The following is a 24,723-nucleotide window of genomic DNA, read 5'->3' as shown; positions in this document are numbered from 1 at the left end:
CTGCATTGTATTTCTGATCTAAGTAATGCCACTGGGTGAATAGTGGTATGAAAAAAAGGACACTATCCATTCTTTCCTTGTATATTAATTTATTTAATTGACATAAGAGCTTATTCATTGAGCCTATTAGAAGTTTTAGAATATGCTAGAAGAAAATAAAATATACAAAGAAACAAAATAATGCTTTATGTAGTGACTTACTTAAAAAAAAAAAAAAAAAAAAAAAAAACAGAAGAATTGTTTGAACAAGCCAGACTCCAGTGTCTCATGTCTGTAAGCTTAGCTACTACGTGGGCCTAGACAACAAAACTGTGAAACCCCCATTTTAACCCAGCTTAAGATCTATAGTTGAGATCACGTGACAAGGTATGTGGGATGCTAAGGATGGAAGATTGAGGTTTCAGAACTGCCTGGGTAGATAAGCCCATGAAAGTTCATCTCTATGGAGATGCTGGGCCTGGTAGTCTACATCTATGATGCTTGCAGTGATGAGATGTCTACTATACACATACCAAGGCTCACGCACATGTCCATATGAGAACCAATAACTGATTCTAAAAATAAGCAGTGGTAAACAGGATTGGAGGCATGGTTCAGAGGTACCTCAGCAATGTAGCAACTGTGCAAACCACGGTGCCATCAGAAAAAAAAAATGAGATGGACATTCCTGCTGATTCAAATAGATCCGTGGGTTCCAGAAAAGCTATGATTGATTCAGAAATCCATGCAGGTATTTTTTTTTCTCCTGCCTAAAATTTTGGATGGGATGATTTTCTCAATAATAAACAGATCCGTATTTTCACAATAAAAATTAATTAATTAATTAAACAAAGGAAAAAAAAACAAACAATAATAAACAGATGACTTCCAGTTTCCTTAGTGATCTTAGTGTGATGGCATTATAGGAAGATGATGTGTGAAGTGAATAGGTTGTGAGAGCCGCATGTTTATGAATGAGATTAGGGTCCTTATAAACAGTTACCTCAGATGGCTCTTTCACTTTCTCTACCCATTATAGAAGGAGAAATTGGCAGTTTACAACTCAGAAGAGACTTCACCAGAATTCAAATATGTAGTTGCCTTTTTTCAGAATATCAGAATATATGGAAATTAATTTCTGTTGTTCATAAGTAAATTACTATATGCAACATTGTTGAACTAACTCAAATTGAAGAGAAAGCAGTGCTTGTATATTTCATTCATTCAAGAAGAATATGACTAGAAGTACATAACTAGACAATTGCAAGAAGTCATAGATTTGTAAAGTTTGTTTGCTATGCATGTGCCTTGTCTCTGTTGGCTGGGAAAAATGCTGAAATTTTGGTTTCGATTTGTCCTTACACTGGGTCACTGATGGTTCTTGTTTAATCTCTTCAAAAAGGAAGTTTTCACTCTTCCTACTTCTGTAGTTCTTTGTTACAAAATTCACAATACATACAGAACAGAGGGAAAATATATCTCACAATCCTCTTACCAGATTTAATGAATTTAAATGGTTCTTTCATTTTCATGTGCGATCTCTTCTTTATTTTGAGAAGGGATGAGTGATGATGTGTGACAGTCTACTCTGTTTGATTTTTGGCACCTGTGATCTTTCCACATGGCATACCCTCCGCTGGAAAGCCACATGCAGCTGTTTGATATATTTCTGTTGTTGTTATAAAGATTCCCGATGAGCAGTGTGAGCAGATGAATGAGAGGTAAGGAAAAGAAGCTGAGGTTTGAGACACAACTGTATGAGATGCAAGCTAGGCAACCGTAGAGAATGTAGGGAGTTGAAGAAATACACAAAACAAATTCTTGAAGAATCTGGACACTATGCAGATGGAGACAAATAGGAACAGAGAGACTTGTGAGAAAATAAGACAGCTTAGCTTGGGTTGCTAGCCAATTGTTATACCGACTGGAAGAATAATCAAGTTGTAGGAGGTGTGACATTTTTAAAAAGAAACTGCAAAGCTTCATGAATTTTTTATTTGACAACTATGAATAAAGTATGATCAATTATCTAGCCAATAATTGGGAATACAGTTATAGATATCAAATGGAAATGTGCCAGAAAACCATGGTAAATTTATCTATGCCTGCCTTGAGAGAGAATATGTATATATTTCAGTCTCTTTAACACGAAGACAAATGTAAAGTGTCTAATAAGCACTCATAAAGAATCTAATAAATACATTTTAAAAAACTAGCACTAGCCATGAACTTGATTGATTTGATTGACTGAATTGAGGCCTCTGTGGAAACTCTGGAAAGTAAGTGAGTAATTGGCATCATCACACCAGCATAGGCTACACATTTTATTGACTCTAGGGATGTAACTCTCAAATCAACATCAATATTTAAACTTACTAAATTCAATTCTCTGATTTATTTCCTACGTTTAAAAATATTTGGGGGTGGGTGGGAAGGTGGCTCAGTGGTAGAGTGCTTGCCTTGCATGCATGAGGCTCTGGGTTCTATTCCTCAGCACCACATAAGCAGAAAGAAGCCAGAAATGGTGCTATGGCTCAAGTGGTAGAGCGCTAGCCTTGAGCTGAAGAGCTGAGAGACAGCGCCCAGGCCCAGAGTTCAGGCCCCACAACTGACAAATACATATATACTGGTTTTACAAGTAATATAGATTGTGTGTGTGTGCAGAGGGTAGCGGAGGCTAGGTGCTATTCCTAGTTTCTTTTGTTTAAAACTAGCACTCTAGCACCAGGTGCCACGGGCTCATGCTTGTAATCCTAGCTACTCAGGATGCTGAGATCCAAGGATCATGGTTCAAAGCCAGCCAGGTCAGGAAAGTCCAGGAGACATTTATCTCCAGTAAACCAACAGAAAATGGGAAGTGTGTCAAGTGATAGATCACCCGCCTTGAGCTGAAGAGCTTAGGGACAACACCTAGGCCCAGAGTTCAAGCCCCATGACTGACAAAAACAACAAAAACAACAAAAATAGCACTCTACCACTTCTATAGCTCTACTTCTGGCTTTTGGTGGGTAATTGGAGGTGAGAGTCTCACAAACTCTTCTGCAAGGGTTGGCTTTGAATAATGATCCTCAGATCTCAGCCTCCTGAGTACTTAGGATTTTAGGTGTAAGCCTGCCGGGCTTACATATCCCTTTTGGATGTAGTCCTACGTGGCTGACACAATGCTGAAACATAAATCAGTCTTTTTATATAAGTGTGGAACACAATTGAGAATTTCACCACAGAATTTTTTAAATCGAGTCAAAGATGCTAGAGACCAAGTTCATATATTTTTACTGTATTTGTTTTATGTAGGGAAGATGCAAATATTCCTTAACTGTTTTAGAATACTTACTCGGCAAGAAGAAAATTATTACTCCAGATATTTACTGAACACCCTCTATGGGTTCTGTAGAGATAGATTTAAGCATAGGATACAGCATAAAACCAATAACGCACTCCCCTACCTGAAAAGATCAAGAGAAAGTAAGCACACAAATTCGTTGTAAAATGCTCTGGGCCACCGTGGGCCATAGAGAAATGGGCTGCAAGGAGAGGATCCCACCCAAGGGCAAGATTTTTCTAGAACAAGTCTCTTTTATTTAAAAGCTGAAAAACCATTGTTAACTAAACCTTTGACCTGGAGAAGGAGGTATAATTGGTTCAGAAAGAGGGGCTGCATCTGCAAAGGAAAAAAGACTAGAAATAACAAGATGAACTAAGTAGTTAATTAAGGCTGGACACCGAATGTACACAATGAATTGTAAAATCTTAGGATGTGATATAGTAGGTCCATGAATTAGAAATAAAACAAGTTAAAGATCAGCCTGCTAGACATCCAATGAGTCTCTGAGTAACAGAATGACAATAAAGGGACCATGTTATAATATTTGCAATTTTGGTTTGACCTCTGGTCAGCTAAAGTTTAATCAAAGTTTTAGTTAAATAGATTTAAGTAAAAATGTAATTATTCTTTAAGGAACTGAGAGATAGGGAATTATTAAAACTTTTCTGGTTTATTTACCTAAAAATTGAAGACAAGTAGATTTGTATTTGATGCCTGGACTACCTATGTGTAAACTGATAGCTCTCTAAAATACTAAAAATGTGGCAATGATAGTAGATCGTCTGTGCTTTGTTAAAGATGTAACACATGAATGAAACACAATACCATCTAGCACCTCAAATGTTCTCCTATATTTCTACTTTGCCAGCATTTTTGGTGTATAGTTAAGGTTACATGTGATTATCAGTTGTCTTATTATCCAAACTGAAAGTTTTAAGAGTGACAGGGTAAGGGAAAGATTGCTGAAAGATAACAAATAACCTGGACCTAGATGGCTCCTGCCTGGAATGAAAGCTACTCAAGAGGCTGAGATCTGAGAATTTAAAAAGCCAGAAATAGATGCGTGGCTTCAGTGGTAAAGCATCAGCCTTGAGTGAAAAACTAAGCAAGAGAAGAAGGCCCTGAGTTTAAAGCCCAGGGCCAGTACACAAAAAAAGAAGGAAGGAGGGAGGAAGGGAGGAAGGGAGGAAGGGAGGAAGGGAGGAAGGAGGGAAGGAAGGAAGGAAGGAAGGAAGGGGGGAAGGAAGGAAGGAAGGAAGGAAGGGAGGAAGGAAGGAAGAAAAAGTCAGACATAAACATGAATGTCCTGTGTCAACTTCCATATATGATTCCCATTCATAAATTCTGTCATATTTTAAAATATTCTCAAATGATAATTATTCATGGAAGTTTAGGTTTGTGAGGTGAAATGGAACATCCTTTGGTCTTCCAATTATGTCTTTTAATCCTTTAATATGCTACACTGTGCAAACTATCCAACTTTGTCTTCCTAGATTCACCTTTACATTTTTACTTGTCAGTACATTAAATCACTGGCAGAAATACTAAGAAAAAAGTGAAGATGATTAATCTTTAATTCGTGACACTAACCAGCTGTTAAGTGTGCATGCTGCTTTTTAAAGCAGAATTATTTTTCAAAGTCTAAGAATAGATACTTGATTGTGTTTTACTTTTTTCCCCCTCAGCTTTCAGAATTGAAACTTGGATCAAGCCCAATAAAACTTTTGTGGTGAGTGAAAAATGAAACATCATTAAAATAAGAAAAAGGGAAGGAACTGAAAGACTTACTGCAGAGGAGGATTGTTACATTGTAGTGGTTCAGTGGGTTCCTGAACAATGCCACAATACACAGTTATTATTCAAGCAGGTGACCAATTATAATTCTTACAGATTGATATTTTGCTTATTATCCCTGTGACTGCACACAAAATACACAATTTGAATCTAATAATGCCTGCAAAAACTCCTATTAATAATGTAAAATGTTATTAAATCATTTTAAGAAATTATCTGTTTCTATTTCTAATTGACTTTTTTTCTCTATGTAATTGATGAACTGAACTATACTTTACACAGGTGTACCACAAGAGCTGGCATTGATAGTAAAGGCAAATGATAGATTTTGTTGGCTTCAAATGAGGCAGTTTGGAAGCAGAGATTTGACAAATGTTTTCACTCCCTTACAGAGAAGCAGTATAAGGCTCTAGTTAGATGACAGTAGATACTATTCATTTTTGAGTTATATATAATCCCATAAAAATTAAAAGAACATTGCCAATGTATGTTGATTAATCTCAAGCATGGCCATTTTATATAAATACAAAAACAGGGGCTCTTTTATGAATGGCTCCCCAAACCTAGCTAAATGAAATCCAAAGCATCTCTATTGCCCATATCATACCAAACTTCCTTTCCTGTTAACTGAATTTGGGTGTGTAATGTCCTCATGCTTTTATTTTATTTTTTCTTATGATAAAACATATCCCCTACTTTATTTAATTGGGCATACTCTTTCAGTATAACACTTCTTAGCTTGGAGTAATCATCAAAAATCTCCCTCAACCCTGTGATTAATTCCAATGTTCCTTTGGTGGATTTTTCTTGTGTTTCTTGGTTAACATTTAGTGTCTTATCTATGCCTTATCTGTTTTAGACTCTCTCTCTCTCTCTCTCTCTCTCTCTCTCACACACACACACACACACACACACTATATATATATATATAATATATATATATATATACATATATATATGTATATACTTCATGGAGTGTGTGTGTGTATATATATATATATATATATATATATATATATATATATATATATATATATATATACTTCATGGACAAAATCTACTTAAAATAATTCTTTTATTTTGTTGTGAAAATACTGTACATAGGGGTTACAATTACATGAGCTAGGTAACGAGTACATTTCTTATCAAGCATTGTTGCCTCCTCCTTTGTTTCCCCTTCCCATCCCTTCTCATCTCCTCCCTCTCCCACCAAAGTTGTAAAGTTCGTTTTTGACATAACGACTTGTACATCTCATTGTTGCAATGGGTCCACCTGTATCCCTATTTAAACAATTGGTTTTTTTCCCTTCCCCTCCCAAAATATTACCAACATCAAATACAGTGAAAACAGGGGTTATACCATGGGGGAGGGACATACAAAGCAACAAAGAAATCATCTTATAAATATGTTAGAAACAATAGCAAGAAAGAAAAAAACATTTGAGTACTTTCTGGGGTTCTTTTCACCTAATATCTGACCGTTTCTCTTTGTCTCAGACATATACTAGTTATAGCAAATAAGGGAAACCATGGGATCTATATTTCTGGCAATTGTACTAAACAGTAGTATTTCAAGCTAAATTAAATGTATTTATATATAGCTAACTTAGCCTGATAATTAAACTATTTTTAAGCAACTACATATGCTTATGAAAAGCATTGTTTAAATAATGCTATATCAAATATCATTTTTACCTCCTCTTAATCATCAAGGATCTTTTAGCTCTGTCTTCCAAATTTTGTACAAATGAGCATATGTTATATAAGTTGGAGTAAAGGTATCATGGGAAATATACGGAAAACAACATATATGCTCAGGAAGATTTCTTAATTCACTTCCTTTAATTATTCTAAATGTAAAACAGAGAAGAAAATACCATAAGTGTTCATTTCTGTGGCTAATTATTTAGTGAGCAAGGAGGAGAAAACTTGTGAAATATCTGCTTGACTCATTCCATGATTTTGCTGTTGTCTTGTCTATTCTTATGATGACTTTCTTTCAATCCCATTAATAGGTGCCCAGTCTTCTTCAAAACCAAACTCAATTCTCACCTCAAAGAAGTCCACTGGATTAACTGGACATTATTTGGCTTCCATGGCATGGATATATTATTTAATTATAACATATTAGTTTTATTAAATCTTAATTGAAGTTCCAAATATTTTAGCATGGATTTAAAGTTTTTGTTTTAGCAAGGATTTATTTTAGTATACCAGGGTCAAATTAAAAAGAGATAGAAAAAGATAAAGAAAAAATCCCTTGCTCCCTCTGAATGAAATGCCAGTTAAAAATTTCCAGATCTGAAATTTTTTCCGGGCCTATGATCATCTTTTTTTTTAATTGTGAAAATACCATACAGAGAGATTACAATTACATGGATGAGGTAATGAGTACATTTCTTATCAAGCATTGTTGCCTCTTCCTTTGTTTCCCCTTCCCATCCTGTCCCATGTACCCCTCCCCCCCAAAGCTGTAAAGTTTGTTTTTCGACATAACCACTTGTACATCTCATTGTTGCAATGGGTCCACCCGTATCCCTATTTAAATGATTTGTTTTTTCCCTTCCCCTCCACAATTTATACCAACATCAAATACAGTGAAAGCATGAGTTATAAAGAAAGTAATGAAATATCTATTTAAAAATCTCTGGAATAGTGATAGTTTTCATGTTTGCCTTTGAGAAAGCAGTAGCATTAAGAAAATAAAAATTAAATCCCCTAACAACAAATCCTCAAAGAAACAACTGCCCAATAAATAAGTGAGCTAAAGACTTAAAGAGAAACTTCTCTGAAGAGGAATGAAGGATGGCAAATAGACACATGAAGAAATGCTCAACCTCCCTAGCCATAAAAGAAATGCAAATCAAAACAACATTGAGATACCACCTCACCCCAGTTAGAATGGCTATAATCAAGAACTCTAATATCAACAGATGCTGGAGGGGATGTGGACAGAAGGCAACCTTACTGCCTAGTTGGTGGGAGTGTAAACTTGTTCAACCACTTTGGAAAGTAGTATGGAGGTTCCTCAAAAGACTCCATATAGAGCTCCCCTATGACCCAGCAACTCCACTTTTGGGCATTTACCTGAATGATCAAAAACAAGACCATACTAAAGCTACCAGCACAACTATGTTACTGCAGCATTATTTACCATAGCTAAGATATGAAACCAACCCAGATGCCCCTCAGTAAATGAATGAATCAAGAAAATGTGGTGTATATACATAATGGAATTCTAAGCCTACTTCAAAAAGAATGACATTGCTCCATTTGTTAGGAAATGTAGAGACTCGGGCACTCCTGGCTCAAGCCTGTATAATCCTAGCTACTCAGGAGGCTGAGATCCAAGGATCATGGTTCAAAGCCAGCACGGGCAGGAAAGACCATGAGACTCCTATCTCCAATAAACCACCAGAAAACAAGAAGTGGCGCTATAGCTGAAGTGGTAGAGCACTGCCCAGAGTTCAAGCCCCATGACCGACAAAAAAAAAAAAAAAAAAAGACTTATAAAAAATTATCTTAAGTGATGTATGCCAGGCCCAAAGAAACATAGGTTCCATGTTTTCCCTTATTTGAAATAACTAGTATATGTCTGGGACAAGCAGAAAAGGTCAGATAAGATGATGTTAAGTGAAATGAACTCCAAGATAGGCACACAATTTTTTTTTCTTCTTTGCTATTGTTTCTAAGGTATTTATAAGGTACCATTTTTTTTTGCTTTGTATGTCCCTCCCCCAGGTATAACCCCTATTTTCACTGTATTTGATGTTGGTATAATTTGGGGAGGAGAAGGGAAAAAACAAATTGTTTAAATAGGGAGGGCTGGAAGTTGGCTCAGTGGTAGAAGCGCTTGCCTTGCAAGCCTGAGGCCCTGGGTTTGATTCCTCAGCATCACATAAGCAAAAGGAAAAAAGCCAGAAGTGGTGCTGTGGCTCAAGAGCTGAGGGACAGCACCCAGGCCCAGAGTTCAGGCCCCACAACTGGACCCCCCCCAAAAAAATAAAAAATAAATAAATAGGGATACAGATTGACCCATTGCAACAAGGAGAATGAGATGTACAAGACACTATGTTGAAAAATGAACTTTATAATTTAGGCAGGGCTGGGCGGTGGGGGTGGAGGGGGGTAGATGAGGAGGTGGGAGGGAAGGGATGGTAGGGGAAAATCAAAGGAGGAGGGAACAATGCTGGATAAGAAATGTATTCATGACCTTGCTCATGTAACTGTAACCCCTTTGTACAGTATTTTCACAATAAAAAACTTAATAAAAAAAGAAAATAACCCATTATTAAATAATATAAATAAAGTACTACTTCATAAAGATCATCCTTGTTTACTTTTTGTTGAAACAATCAATGCCATTTAGTGAAAATATAAATTTTAGAAGATAGAATGTATTATTTTATCTATATACTTCATATATTTGACCAGAACATTTGTATTATATTATCTATATTTGCTTCATATTTAATCATGTGAGATATTACTGTTTTTACTAGTACTACTAAAGTCACCTTGATACTTAACAATAAAGTATATTTAACAGAACTTGTTAATTAATTTATATATTGATCATCAGTTATTATTGTTATTATTGTTGTTGTTGTTAACCAAAATTAGCTGGCTGATTTAGCTTTTGTTCTATGCCTTAAGTCATACTTCAAAAAACCCAGTATTTTGCTGATTGTTTTAGAGAGAGTCTCACAGACTTTTCTGCCCAGGCTGGCCTTGAATTATGATATTCCAGATATTAACTCCACCAGTAGTTAAGATTATATACATGAACCACTGGCACCTCACTGAACTTGGTCTTCCTGAAAAATGATTAATTTATTTTCACATTGATGTTAATTCTTAAAACATAAATGTAGCCACATATGTTTCTTTAACATTTCATAAATATAAGGAAATACAATATTAGTTTAATTTACCTTAATAACCAAATCAAATTTCTGATGGAAGTCTCTGTTTATGGGCTCCAAGAGATTGAGTTCTGCAGTCCTGGGGTGCATGTGGAAAAATCGTGGGAAATCCTCAGGAGTGCCTGAAAGACATTGAGATTTCAGCTCTTAATTGAGAATAAAAAGTAATATGGGTATCTGCCTCATCCATTTCCCTTCATTAACTGAAAAAGAAAATTACATTTTCATTAGTAAATTAAGTTTCAAAATTATACAGTCTAGGGAAAGCAGACAAAATGTGGTATATAATTAATTAAATTCTAAGTAAGAAAATAGAAAATATTTGTCTGTATGATTTTCAGAGTTTTTTTTTTATTAAAAGAGCTCTTTAATTAATTTGGAACTTTCTCATATGAAAAGACATTAAGTGAAGTGAAAGTGAATTTGGATTATAAAATTGTATTTTAATGGTGCATAAATCTTAATTATAGCTTGTGTTTTTCAACATATCTAGTAATAAATAATGACTAGCAATTTAAACCGCATATCTAGATGCCTGGAAACTACTATGAACATACTCTGCTCCATCTGGAAGGATTATTTGAAGATAAGTGTTTAGCTAATTATGCCAACCAGAGTAAATTCAAATATAGTCTTGATAATATTCTTAGTATCAGGGTAGCATTTCATAAATGTAGCATTGTAGTAACAGTAAATAGATTTCTTCCTAGAGAAATACTCTTCAATTCTATTTTTTTCTGTATTATGTTTTAAAAGAGAGAATCAATAATTTGTAGAAGTGAATTTGTTCAAAGTGTACTGTGTGATTGGATGGATATTTCACAATGAAACCCTCTCATACTACTAATATATGCTAATTAATCAAGAACTCTAACAACAACAGATGCTGGAGGGGATGTGGACAGAAAGGAACCTTACTTCATTGTTGGTGGGAATGTAAACTTGTTCAACCACTTTGGAAAGCAGTATGGAGGTTCCTCAAAAGACTTCACATAGATCTCCCCTATGATCCAGCAATCCCACTTTTGGGCATTTACCCAAATGTTTACAAACAAGACCACACTAAAGCTACCAGCACAACTATGTTTATTGCAGCATTATTTACCATAGCTAAGATATGGAACCAACCCAGATGCCCCTCAGTAGATGAATGGATCAAGAAAATGTGGTATATATACACAATGGAATTCTATGCCTCCATCAGAAAGAATGACATTTCCCCATTTGTTAGGAAATGGAAAGGCTTGGAAAAAATTATATTAAGTGAAGTAAGCCAGGCCCAAAGAAGCATAGGTCCCATGGTTTCCCTTATTTGCAATACCTAGTATAGGTATGAGTCAAGCAGAAAAGGTCAGATAATGTGATGTTAGGAAAATGAACCCTTAAATATGTATTTTAATGTTTTCGTTTCTTTCATGCATATGTTTCTAACGCATTTATAAGATTATTTCTTTGTTGCTTTGTATGTCCCTCCCCCACAGTGTAACCCCGCTTTCACTATATTTGATGTCAGTATAACATGTGGAGGAGATGGGGGCAAACAAGTCGTTCAAGGATTCAGGTGGACCTGTTGCAACAATGAGAAGTACAAAATGTCATGTCAAAACCAGCTTTACAATGTCGGTGGGGGGGAGGGGGGTAAAATTGGGTGGGGGGAGGGGGGAGGCTGGGAAGGGAGGTGAAGGGTAAACAAAGGAGGAGGCTGCAATGCTTGGTAAGAAATGTATGCATTATCCTGCCCATGTAATTGTAGCCCCTCTGTACAGTATGTTCTCAAATAAAATAAAATAATATTTAAAAAAAGATAAGGAAAAATAAAATAAAAATAATGAATAAAAAATTTTATTATGGTACAAAATTGAATGACAAGATATATAAATGAAATAAAATCATGTGAGTAACTGGGGCAATATTTCCAAATTATAACAAGGACAAGAGGTCCATATCTCTGATATCTTTCATGAATTACATAAGGAGAAAGACCCAAGATGAATTCAAAATAGTTTGTGTGTCAGGCCCTAGTGGCTCACTCCTATAATCCTAGCTACTCAGAAGGCTTAGATCGGAGGATTGCTGTTCAAAGCCAGAAAAAGTCTGTGGGAGTCTTACCTACAACGAATTAGCAGAAAAACGGAAGTGGCAATATGGCTCAAATTGGCAGAAAACTAGCCTTGAGCAAAAGAGCTCTTGAGACAGATCCCAGGCTCTGAGTTCAAGCCCCATGATTGACAAAAAATGCTTAACTATGGATGAACAAAGGGTTCAATGACAGAAAAAGTCAAATGATTCTCAGCCATATACAAAGACAGAAACACAGAAGGGCTGGTCAAAACGATGCTAAAGCCATGTACCAGTGGGTCACAACTGGAATTCTAGCTACTCAGGAAGTAGAGATGTCTGCCCTGGATCTTGGGTTTCTTGTCTATAATTTTTTTGTTTTGTTTTTATTGTGAGAATACCATACAGAGGAGTTACAATTACATGGGCAATGTAACCAGTACATTTTTTATCAAGCATTGTTGCCTCCTCGTTTTGTGTCTTGTCTATAAAATTTTGAGAAGACAAATCTGTTATTGTTTAAGTTATGTAGTCTCTGGTGCTCAGTGATGTCATTGCAAAAGACGCATATACTATTTATGAAATAATATTGAGAGGGATAAACAAATTCTCTTATTTGCTTACAGAAAATACAAAGGACAAAAGCAACATTTAAACTCATTCCAAGGAGAGCACAATGCAGTTTATAGTGAGCATTGAAGTGAGACTTATAAATTACATTCTTGTTTTATATTTTGTACAGGTAAAAATGCCATGTATTATAAATTAATTAAATGTTTAACCAAATTTCATATAATAAATAATTTCATGGCCAATATTATATCATAGGGAATATGTAAATAGAAAGGGAACTGGCATAGACTGAAACTGACTTCAGAGGAATATTAATCACAATGAAATGAATATTGTGTAATTCCTAAGTCTCTTTCCTGCACTTTCAAAATTCCAAAAAAATTCCTATAAAATAATAACACTTATGAGAAAATGATGATAAAATGTGCGTAGATATTTGATGATACTAAAGAATGATTAATGGATGACACAATCAAATTAAATATTCTCTAACTGATCTATGATATGCAGCTATCATTTTTATAAATATTTAATTTTAATCCGTAGTTGTACAAAGGGATTTCAATTCTAGAAGTCATTTTATGAGGACAAAACATCTTGATCAATGTCACATCTTCCATTGTTTAAAACCTCTCATCTTCTCCCATCCTATCCTTACTCTCATTTTATGGAGTTTAATCTTTACATACCATACTATGAAGATAATGACTGTATTTACTAACTCTTTCTTCCTCCATTTATGCTCCAGTTATTACCCATTCCCTCCATGTAGGTTTATGTTAGTCTATAACAATAGATATTTACAATAGATATTTACCAATGAAAATGTTATATCCAGGATAATCTTAAAATAGTATGACAAGAGAGATACATATAATTACAAAGGATAACTTTTGCATTGAATTTCTTCCTCAGTTGAATTGCTTTTGTGTTTCGTTTGAAAGGAATGATCTGCTCTGCTCACTGACTTTCTTTTCTTTCAGCACATTGAACACGTCATGCAACTGCTTGCCAACATCCACCGTGTTTCTGAAAAACTAAGTGCTAATTTCATTGAGGTTCAATTGCCCATGAAAATGTGCAACTTTTCTTGCTTTCAACATTTTTTTTTATTATATGAAGGCTTGATGAGTCTATGTCTGGGGTTTATATCTTTGGGCTGATGCTCATTGGACTTTGTTGACTTCCTGGATGTGTACATCTAAATTAACCTGTAATCTATAATATGTTGTGCCATTATGTATTCATACATTTATTCTTTGTTCTGTTTTGAAGTACGAATTTTATGAAGGCGAGTATAGCTAATGATGTCTTAGAGAATTTTGAGGTTAAATCACTTTCTTTCTTTTTTAAAAAAATTTCATCCTTCCCCCTTAGATTTGATGTAAGTTGATCTCTCAGTGCATTTACTGATTGTTTGCAGAAACTCTTATGGCACATAGTGCAAGGGGAAAAAAGGCTCAAGGTAACAGTGAGCCACTTGATTGCAGAGGATGCTTAATTGCAATGTCAATAATTCTATTGAAATAATGGTGTATGACTGGTGACATCGTTGAATTGTCATTTCAGACAACATTCATAGCCTCACATCTCATCAACAGAAACTATGGTGTCTAAAAGCAAGCAGAGAAGTTTTCTACATTGTAGCTGAGAGTTTTCTCTGAGAAACACATATATGTCCTGGATTATTAGAATGGATTTAAGGAAAGTTAAGGATTTAAGGGGAAAAAAACCCTGAAAACAGAGGTTTGGAAATCCTGTGGATAGTGTGTGCTTTGTATTTTGTCTCTTTGTTTCTATTCATGCCAGTCTATTGTAATGAAGAATACAAGCTTTAGTTTCCTTTATATTGAGAACAACAGTATCATCTTGTTGTTTAGAATTAACTTTTCTACAGGACCTATGTAGTAGGATAAAAATACTTTAATATATAAGCAATAAATGTCATATTAAGGAAGGGTGGAGTATGTAGCTAGAAGGATTCAAAAAGATTAGTTAAATAACATAGGTTTGGATGATACACACATTGTTTACATTAAATATTGTATATAAGATCAAATGCTCCAAACAAAACTATTTATTTTGTCAGCCCATTTTAAAGGGAGTAACTTGAGGTAAAGGAAGCTCTAACAATACCTCGAAAATTACAGTTAGTTTGGGTTAAAGTCATAGTTTACACATGAACACTGTCATTTTAGATGCTATGTTTTCAATACCTAGGATGTTTTAACATCTCTAAACCTAGAGATCAAAGTTAGAATAGGAGGTTATGCTGATTTGGGGGAGTAGCAATCATCTCCTGGTTGTAGCTTGATTTGACGTAACATTATCATGCCATTTTTTCTCTGATGAAAATTTGGACCCTTAATTCAATCAGAGTAAATGACAAAAATAGAAAAACTACCCACTGGCCTTTGTAGCTCCTGTTGTTCTTTCTGCTTTCACCTTATTCATTTATCTCCAGTGCAATGAGCTTCCTTGAGGTTTCAGAAAAGCTCAAATTTTTATCTGCCTAAAGAGAGACTCTTCACCTCACTCTCAGAAATGGGCATCAACTCCTCTGGTTTCTGAAAGACTTGCCAATGTCTTACTGATTCAAGGAAATACACACCAATTATCCTACTTGATCCTGCAAACCAAACTCTGTGGTGTTTCTCTTCTAACTTGTACATGAAACACTGAGTTAATATATTGTATTTATGTTACAATGATTATATATCACATATCCCACTGCTAGGAAAACAGTTTCTTACTCAGTGTCCCACTACTCTGAATATCTACTTCATAGAGTAGATAATCATTTATTGAAATAATGCAATTTTTAAATTAAAAATAACAAAAATAATAATCAGTACCAGCACCTTTAAATAGTATGCTTCCCAAAGTCTACTCTTAATATTTTGTTCTGGGGCTTTCAAACATGCTGAATCATCTATTGAAAAACTGTCACTCACATCTTCTACCAAAAAAACCCAAGTCTTCTGATTAAATGTCGCTTTCTCAAGCAACACCCTTGGGAATAACTGGTGTTCCCTTCCAAGGAGCCTGTACAACATTTGGTGTAGACAAGATGTGTATCATCCAAAAGTATGTTATTAAATTAAGTTTTTGACTCTTTCTAGTTACAAACTCTACCTTCCTTAATATAAAACATTTACTGCTAATTTTTGAAGTATTTTTATTCTACTGCATTAAGCACAGTGATTGACATAATTTTGAGTCTTCAATTAATGAAGCAAACAATGCTTATTTTCTTTTATCTATACCAAAACCTCTATAAAATTAAAAGAAGCTTATGTATGTACAAGCTTTTAAATAATTTAATTATCTCATTTATGCAAATGGCTTACAATATATGTGCTTTTCTGGAGATTAAAGTTTTGCAACAGAAAGATTTGCTTGTTTTTGTTTTTTTTGTTTTGTTTGTTTTACTTTACAGAAAGCCTTGCTGAATATGCTATAATATAATAGTATAGAATCTAGTGGGCATCTATTGTCACATACATATGTAGTCACACAGGACATATGCATAGGACAAAGTAGCTTAGAGGCTAACAATGAATGCCATTGAAGTATTTCCAATCACCCTTGCAAAACCAGCTTTCTTCAGACTCAGATTCATGGTCTGACCCTGTAACCCTCTTCCCTGTCCCATGCACTGCTCTCTGCCAGCTTATAAACTATGCAAAACAGCCATACCCATATTTTAGCCAAAACTAAAGATGAAGAACAAAAGTCTCTTCATCTTTCTCTTTTTGTACAATTAGAAGGATATGCGTTAGGGATGTATTTGGAATTTCAAGGAGAAATTAGTCACAGGTATAAACTATCAAGTGTCTTTTTACTAAGCATAATTCTTTACTTTCTCCCACATATCCCCAAAATAACCCTTGTTTAATTCAGACATATTATAAAATATTTATAGTATCCAACCAATTAAAATACCATTAATTATTATGCTTAATAGATAATTATTTATAAACTCCTATGTAGAAAACAGAAAAATACTAATAAATGTCCTGTTGTTCTTTGTTTCCTCTAATGAAAATATCTTCATTTATTTTCTACACATTAGTATGGAAACTAACTGTGAAGAGGAAGCATGTTTATATTGTTATTTCTAATTATTTATGTCTGTGTTTGTGTAATAATAATTTCCGGTGTTAAACACTTGTTACTAAAAGTTTTTCCTATAATTAGAGAAAACTTTTAATGTGATATGATAGTGTAAAATGTTAGCAGATACAAACCAACTAGGATGGAGTAGAGGATGCCTGGTCTGTCTGATGGTGGTTGAATATTCCGGTCCTGATCAGTGGCTTGGATTGGTGGGGTGACAATAATGGGGTTCAGTTCTTCCTGGAAAGAAATTGATAGAGATTAGTTCAGCTTCATTTCTAATACTTGGTGGAGAATTGGCATGAGGAGATTTTAGTCTGGGCAACTAAATATCATCTGAGCCTATATTAGTCAGAGTTTTCAAGATTTGTAATTTAATGCCTCATATTGGTATTTTTGAGTTTTAAGAATATTTCTTCTAATTCAAATGAAAAAGTCATGGTAATATGTGCGCAGGAGTTCATATCAAGAATTTCTCAGGACAAATAGGGGAAGTAATTTAACAATACCTTTGACTATTTTTTAAAATTTTTATTTTATTGTAAACATGCTGAACAGAGGGCTTACAGTTACATGAGTAAGGTAATGAGTAAATTTTTAATCCAGCATTATTACCCCCTCCTTTGTTGTACTCCCACTATCTCTTCCCTCCTCCACCTCTCTGACTCTCCCCACCAACCAAAGCTGTAAAGTTGATTTCCAATGTAGTGTCTTGTGGGTATCATTGTTGCTATGGGTCATCCTGTGTCTTTGTTTCAGCATTTTGTCATTCCCCTTCCTTCAAATTAGACGAATGTATATACAAGATGCAGGGTACCAAAATCAAGTGGTAACAGATGATAAACCATAGGGGGGAAGAACATACAAAGGAAACAAAAAGAATCACATACTACATTAAAACCAAAAAGAAGAAAGACCTCTTGTGTCCATAGCTTGGGGATCATTTTGCTTGGCATTATCTTATATGGTCATATGTACATAGCTTTTGAGCTTTTCTGTTCATCTGATAAAATTATCCTAGACATATATTAATTATTGCAAGTGAGGGAAACCATGGGATCTATATTTCTTTGAGTCTAGCTTACTTCACTTAATGCAATTATTTTCTAGAGTACCTTAAACAAAATTAAGTCTATCAAATTACTTATGATGTAAAATGTAGTCTTTGTTTTAGTACTAATCTTTACAGTTTAATGTAACCTAATTACAAGAAAATTCTTCAAAAATAAATGCTGTATTTCAGTAGAGATAAAAATTACACTATTTAAACTTTATACAATTATATACCATATTTTCTTGATATATAATTAAAATTGATTTTGCATCATTTATGATACAAATTAATTTATTACACTCTGAAAAAACATTTTTTATTTTATTTTTTATTGTGAAAATGCCATACAGGGGGTTACAATTACATGGGCAAGATAATGAGTACATTTCTTATCAAGCATTGTTGCCTCCTCCTTTGTTTCCCCTTCTCATCCCTTCCCATCTCCCTACCCCCACCCCCCTCTACCGCCCTCTATCCCCACTCCCCCCTCCACCAAAGCTGTAAAGTTTGCTTTTCGACATACAGATTTGTACATCTCATTGTTACAGTGAGTCCACCTGTATCCCTATTTAAACAATTTGTTTTTTCTCTTCTGCTCCATAAATTATACCAACATCAAATACAGTGAAAGCAGGGGTTATACCGTGGGGGAGGGACATACAAAGCAACAAAGAAATAATCTTATAAATGTGTTAGAAACAATCGCATGAAAGAAAAAAACCATTTTCATATATATCTTAGGGTTCATTTCCATAACATCAACTTATCTGACCTTTTCTGCTTGACTCAGACATATACTAGTAATTGCAAATGAGGGAAACCATGGGACCTATGTTTCTTTGGGCCTGGCTTACTTCACTTAATATGATTTTTGCCAAGTCTTTCCATTTCCTAACAAATGGGGCAATGTCATTCTTTCTGATGGAGGCTTAGAATTCCATTGTGTATATATACCACATTTTCTTGATCCATTCATCTACTGAGGGGCATCTGGGTTGATTCCATATCTTAGCTATGGTGAATAATGCTGCAATAAACATAGTTGTGCTGGTAGCTTTATTATGGGCTTGTTTGTGATCATTTGGGTAAATACCCAAAAGTAGGATTGCTGGGTCATAGGAGAGCTCTATGTGGAGTCTTTTGAGGAACTTCCATATTACTTTCCAAAGTGGTTGAACAAGTTTACACTCCCACCAACAATGCAGTAAGCTTCCCTTCTGTCCACATCCCTTCCAGCATCTGTTGTTATTGGAGTTCTTGATTATAGCCATTCTAACTGGGGTGAGGTGGTATCGCAATGTTGTTTTGATTTGCATTTCTTTTATGGCTAGAGAGGTTGAGCATTTCTTCATGTGTCTATAGGCCATCCTTCTTTTCTCTTCAGAGAAGTTTCTCTTTAAGTCTTTAGCCCACTTATTTATTGGGCAGTTGTTTCTTTGAGGATTTGTTGTTGGGGGATTTAATTTTTTGAGTTCCAGGTATATTTTAGATATGAGACCTTTATTCATTGTATGGCTAGTGAAGATCTTCTCCCAATCCGAGGACTTTGTATTCATCTTGCTAGCTGTGTCCTTTGCCATGCAGAAGCTCTGCAATTTCATGCAATCCCATTTGTCCAACCTTTCTTTGATTTGTTGTGTTTCTGGGTCTCTATTAAGAAAATTTCGGCCTGTGCCAAGGAGACCTAGGGTTTCTCCTATTCCATCCTGTAATGTTTCAGAGTATCTGCTTTGACTCCGCTTTGACTCTGCTTTGACTCTGAGGTCTTCGTTCCATTTGGAATTGATTCTGGTACAGGGTGATATATAAGGATCTAGCTTTAATTTTCTACAAGTGATTAACCAGTTTTGCCAGCACCATTTACTGAAGAGGTTGTCTTTCTTCCATTCTATTTTTTTTAGCTCCCTTATCGAAGATTAGATGGCTATAGGTCTGTAGGTTCATTTCTGGGTTTTCAATTCTATTCCATTGGTCCTGAGGTCTGTTCTTGTGCAACTACCAGCTGTTTTGATTCCTATGCCTTTGCCGTAGAGTTTGAAATTTGGTATTGATATTCCTCCAGCAGTGTTCTTTCTGTTAAAAGTCATTTTTGCTATTTGGGTTTTTATTATTCTATATGAATTTTTGTGTTACTTCTATTTTCTTGAAAAATGAGGTTGGAATATTGATAGGTATGACATTGAATTTGTAGATAGCCTTGGGAAGTATTGCCATTTTCATGATGTTGATCCTTCCAATCTAGGAGCATGGGAGGTTTTTCCACTTTCTAAGTTCTCCTTTGATTTCCTTTTTCAGGTTTTTAAGGTTTTCATCATAAAGATCCTTCACTTCCTTGGTTAAGTTAGTTCTTAGGTATTTTAATTTTTGTGAGGCTATTACGAATGGAGTTGCTTTCCTGATTTCAGCCATGCTTTTCTCATTGTTGGCATACAAAAAAGCCATTGATTACCTTTATTATATTGAGGAATGTTCCATGGATTCCTAGCTTTTCCAGAGCCTTCATCATAAAGTGGTGTTGGACCATGTCAAATGCTTTTTCTGCATCGATTGAGATAACCATGTGGTTCTTAATCTTGCTTTTGTTGATGTGATGAATTATATTAATTGATTTGCATATATTGATCCAGTTTGCATCCCTGAAATGAATCCTGTTTGATCATGGTGTATGATTTTTTGGATGAATTGTTGAAGTGTATTGGCGAAAATTTTGTTGAGAAGTTTTGTATCAATGTTCATCAGGCAAATCAAAACAACACAGAGATACCACCTCACCCCAGTTAGAATGGCTATAATCAAGAACTCTAATAACAACAGTTGCTGTAGGGGATGTGGCCAAAAGGGAACCCTACTGCATTGTTGATAGGAGTATAAAGACTCCACATAGAGCTTCCCAGAGACCCAGCAATCCCACTTTTGGGCATTTACCCAAATCATCACTAACAAGACCATACTAAAGCTACCAGCACTATGTTTATTGCATTATTTAGCATAGCTAAGATATGGAAGCAACCCAGATGTCCCTCAGTAGATGAATGGATCAAGAAAATGTGTTATATATACACAATGGAATTTTATGCCTCCATCAGAAAGAATGACATTGCCCCATTTATTAGGAAATGGAAAGACTTGGCAAAAATTATATTAAGTGAAGTAAGCCAGGCCCAAAGAAACATAAGTCCCATGTTTTCCCTTATTTGCAATAACTAGTATATGTCTGAGTCAAGCAGACAAGGTCAGATAAGTTGATGTTAGGTGAAATGAACCCCAAGATAAGGACTCAAATGGTTTTTCTTTCTTGCTATTGTTTCTAATATATTTCTAAGATGATTTCTTTGTTGCTTTCTATGTCCCTCCCCCACGTATAATCCCTGTTTTCACTGTATTTGATGTTTGTATAATTTGTGGAGGGGAAGGGAAAAAAACATTGTTTAAATAGGGATACAGGTGGACCCATTGCAACAATGAGATGTACAGGACATTATGTCAAAAAAGGAACTTTGGCAAGCGGGGGATGGGAGGGCAGGGATGGTAAGGGGCAACAAAGGAGGAGGCAACAATGCTTGATAAGAAATGTACTCAGTACCTTGCTCATGTAATTGTAACCCCTCTGTAGAGTATTGTCACAATTAAAAAAAACTTATTGAGAGTAAAAAACAAACAAACAAACCCATATTAGCTGGATGCCAATGGCTCAGGTCTTTAATCATAGCTACTCAAGAGGCTTAGATCCAAGAATCATGATTCAAAGCAAGCCCAGGCAGGAAAGTCCATGAGACTCTTGTCTTCCATTAACCACCAGAAAATCGGAAGTGGCTTTGTGTCTCGAGTGGTAGGGCACTCCCCTTGAGGTGAAGACCTGAGGACAGGGCACATGCCCAGAGTTCAAGCCCACAAAAAACAAAAACAAAAAACAAAAAACAAACAAATAAATACAAAACCTCATATAAACTAAAAACAAATTATAAATGGTTCAACACATAGAAATGGCAATAAAAGACCTCCCACCCAAGAAAAACCCACGACTAGATGGATTCACCGCTGAATTCTATAAAGCTTTCAAAGGAAAATACACTCAAATACTCCTCAAATTCTTCAATGAAATTGAAAGTGAAAGATGACTAGCAAACTTGTTCTATGAGGCCTCATCCCAAAACCTGATAGGGACCCATCAAAAAAAGAGAACTATAGACCCAACTCTTTAATGACATTGATGCAAAACTTCTCAATAAAATTCTAGCCAACCAACTACAACATCTAAAAAAAAAAAAAAAAAACTTCATGCACTATGACCAAACATGATTCGTTCCAGGGATGCAAAGCTGGCTTAATGTATGTAAGTTAATTAATGTAATTCAACACATCAATAGGATCAGGGACTAGAACCACATGATCATTTCAATAGTTGCAGAAAAAGCATTTGACAAGACCCAACACCCTTTATGGTGAAAGCTCTGTTGGAACTAAGAATGCATAGAATGTTCCTCAATATAATAAAGGCCATATAAAACAATCCTACATCCATCATTATTCTTTTTCTTTTCTCTTTTTTTTTGGAGGGATGAGGGTGGGGTCTGGTCGTGGGGCCTGAACTCTGGGCCTGGGCTTTGTCCCTCAGCTCTTCAGCTCAAGGCTAGCACTCTACCACTTGAGCCACAGCGCCACTTCCGGCTTTTTTCTTTGTGCTTATGTGGTGCTGATGAATCGAACTCAGGGCCTCATGCATGCAAGGCAAACCCTCTACCACTGAGCCACCTTCCCAGCAGCACTATTCCTAATAGTGAAAAGTTAAAAACAGGTCTTTTAAAATCAGGAATGAGACAAGGATGTCCACTCTCTCCACTCCTGTTCAATATTGTATTGGAATTCCTAGACAGAGCAATAAGGCAAGAGACATTGCAGGGGTGGGGGTGGGGAACTCTCCCTCTTTGCAGATGACATGATCCTGTACTTAAAGAAACTCATATACTCCTCTCCCAAATTACTTGAGATGATCCAAAACTTTGGCAAAGTAGTGGGGTATAAAATTGACCCACAAAAATCAGTAGCTTTTCTAATGCCAACAATAAGAAGAGAGAGGTTGAAATTTCAAAAAAGCAACTCCTTTTGTAATGGCCTCTGATAACATAAATATATAGAAATTAACTTAACCAAAGAGGTCAAGGACCTCTATGATGAAAACTTCAAAAACTTAAAAAAGGAAATTAAAGTATATTTAAGGAAGTGGATAAACTTCCCATGATCCTAGGTTGGGAGAATTATTGTGAAAATGGCAATACTGCCCAAAGCTATCTACAAATTCAATGCAGTACCCATCAATATCCCCACAACAGACTTTAATGAAATAGAAGCAATCCAAAAATTTATATGGAATGATAGAAGACCCTGAATAGCAAAAACTATCCTTAGCAGGAAGAATAGTGCTGGAGGAATATCAATACCAAAACTCAAACTCTATTATGAAGCTGTAGGGAAAGGATGGTAAGGGGAAAAAGAAGGAGGAGTCAACAATGCTTGATAAAAAATGTACTCATTACCTTGCTCATGTAACTGTAACTCCTCTGTACAGTATTTTTACAATAAAAACCATATTCAATTTAAAGAAAAAAACCTTGGTACTGGCAGAGGAATAGGCCTGAGGGCCACTGAAATAGAACGAAAACCCAGAAATGAACCCAAAAACCTATGGCCACCTAACTTCGATAAGGGAGCCAAATGTTTCAGTTTGAAGAAAGACAAGCCTCTTCAATAAATTGTGCTGGCAGAATTGGCTATACACATGTAGAAAATTGAAGTTAGATCCTTATATATCACCCTGAGCCAGTATCAACTCCAAATGGATCAAAGACCTTGAGGTAAAAGCAGAGACCCTGAAAATACTACAGGAAGGGACAGGAGATATGCTAGGGCTTCTTGGCACAGGTCAAATCTCCTTTTTTTGTCAGCTGTAGGGCTTGAACTCTGGGCTTGGGCACTGTCCCTGTGCTCATCAGCTCAAGGCAAGTGCTCTACCACTTGAGCCACAGCACTACTTCCTCAAAACTCCCTTAATGAAGATCCATAAACACAACCAATCAAAGAAAGACTGGTTAAATGAGATTACATTAACCTGCAGAGCTTTTGCATGGCAAAGGACATAGCTAGAAAGATCAATAGAAAGCCCACTGATTGGGAGAAGATCTTCACTAGCTATACAACAGGCAAGGGCCTCATATCAAAAATATACCTAGAGCTCAAAAGATTAACCCCACCCCCCATAACATATCCCCAAAGAAACAACGACCCCATTAAGTAAGCCAAAGAATTAAAAAGATACTTCTGTGGAGATAAAATTAGAATGGCCAATAGACACATGAAGAAATGCTCAACATGGCTGGCCATAAAAGAAATTCAAATCAAAACAACATTGAGATTTCACCTCACCCCAGTTAGAATGGCCATTATCAAGAAAACAAAGATTAACAGATGCTGGCAGGGATGTGGCCAAAAGGGAACGCTACTACAGTGTTGGTGGGAACATAAGCTGGTTCAACTACTCTGGAAGAAAGTATGGTGGTTCCTCAAAGGGCTAAACATAGAACTCCCCTATGATCCAGCAATCCCAGTCCTGGACATCTATCAAACTATCACAAGCTAGGCCACACTAAAGCTACCACCACAACTATGTTCACTGCAGTATTATTTACCATAGCTTAGATATGGAACCAATCCAGATGCCCCTCAGTAGATGAATGCATCAAGAAAATGTGATGTAGATATAGATATAGATATAATGGAATTTTATGCTTCTATCAGAAAGAATGGCATTGCCCCTTATGAAAGGAAATGGAAGACTTGAAAATAAAAACATATTAAGTGAAGTAAGCCAGATCAAAGAAACATAGACTTTATGGTTTCCC

At 35.6% G+C, this 24,723-nt stretch overlaps 1 protein-coding gene across 3 annotated transcripts in view; it reads right to left on the bottom strand.

Moving 5' to 3' along the window:
* The window catches only part of Pcdh15 (protocadherin related 15), a 620,145-nt gene that overhangs the window by 214,045 nt on the left and 381,377 nt on the right, over window positions 1-24,723 (bottom strand). For all 3 annotated transcript variants that reach the window (XM_070020439.1, XM_070020440.1, XM_070020438.1), the window contains 2 exons: window positions 16,905-17,013; window positions 10,033-10,145 (listed from right to left, as the gene is read on the bottom strand). In XM_070020439.1, the coding sequence (XP_069876540.1) occupies window positions 10,033-10,145; window positions 16,905-17,013 (222 nt within the window). The remainder of the gene's footprint in view (window positions 1-10,032; window positions 10,146-16,904; window positions 17,014-24,723) is intronic.

The sequence above is a fragment of the Dipodomys merriami genome, unplaced genomic scaffold (assembly GCF_024711535.1).
Source record: "Dipodomys merriami isolate MVZ:Mamm:240054 unplaced genomic scaffold, mDipMer1.0.p SCAF_14, whole genome shotgun sequence".
In the NCBI taxonomy this organism is placed as follows: Eukaryota; Metazoa; Chordata; class Mammalia; order Rodentia; family Heteromyidae; genus Dipodomys; species Dipodomys merriami.
This window is presented reverse-complemented; position numbering and strand designations above follow the sequence as displayed.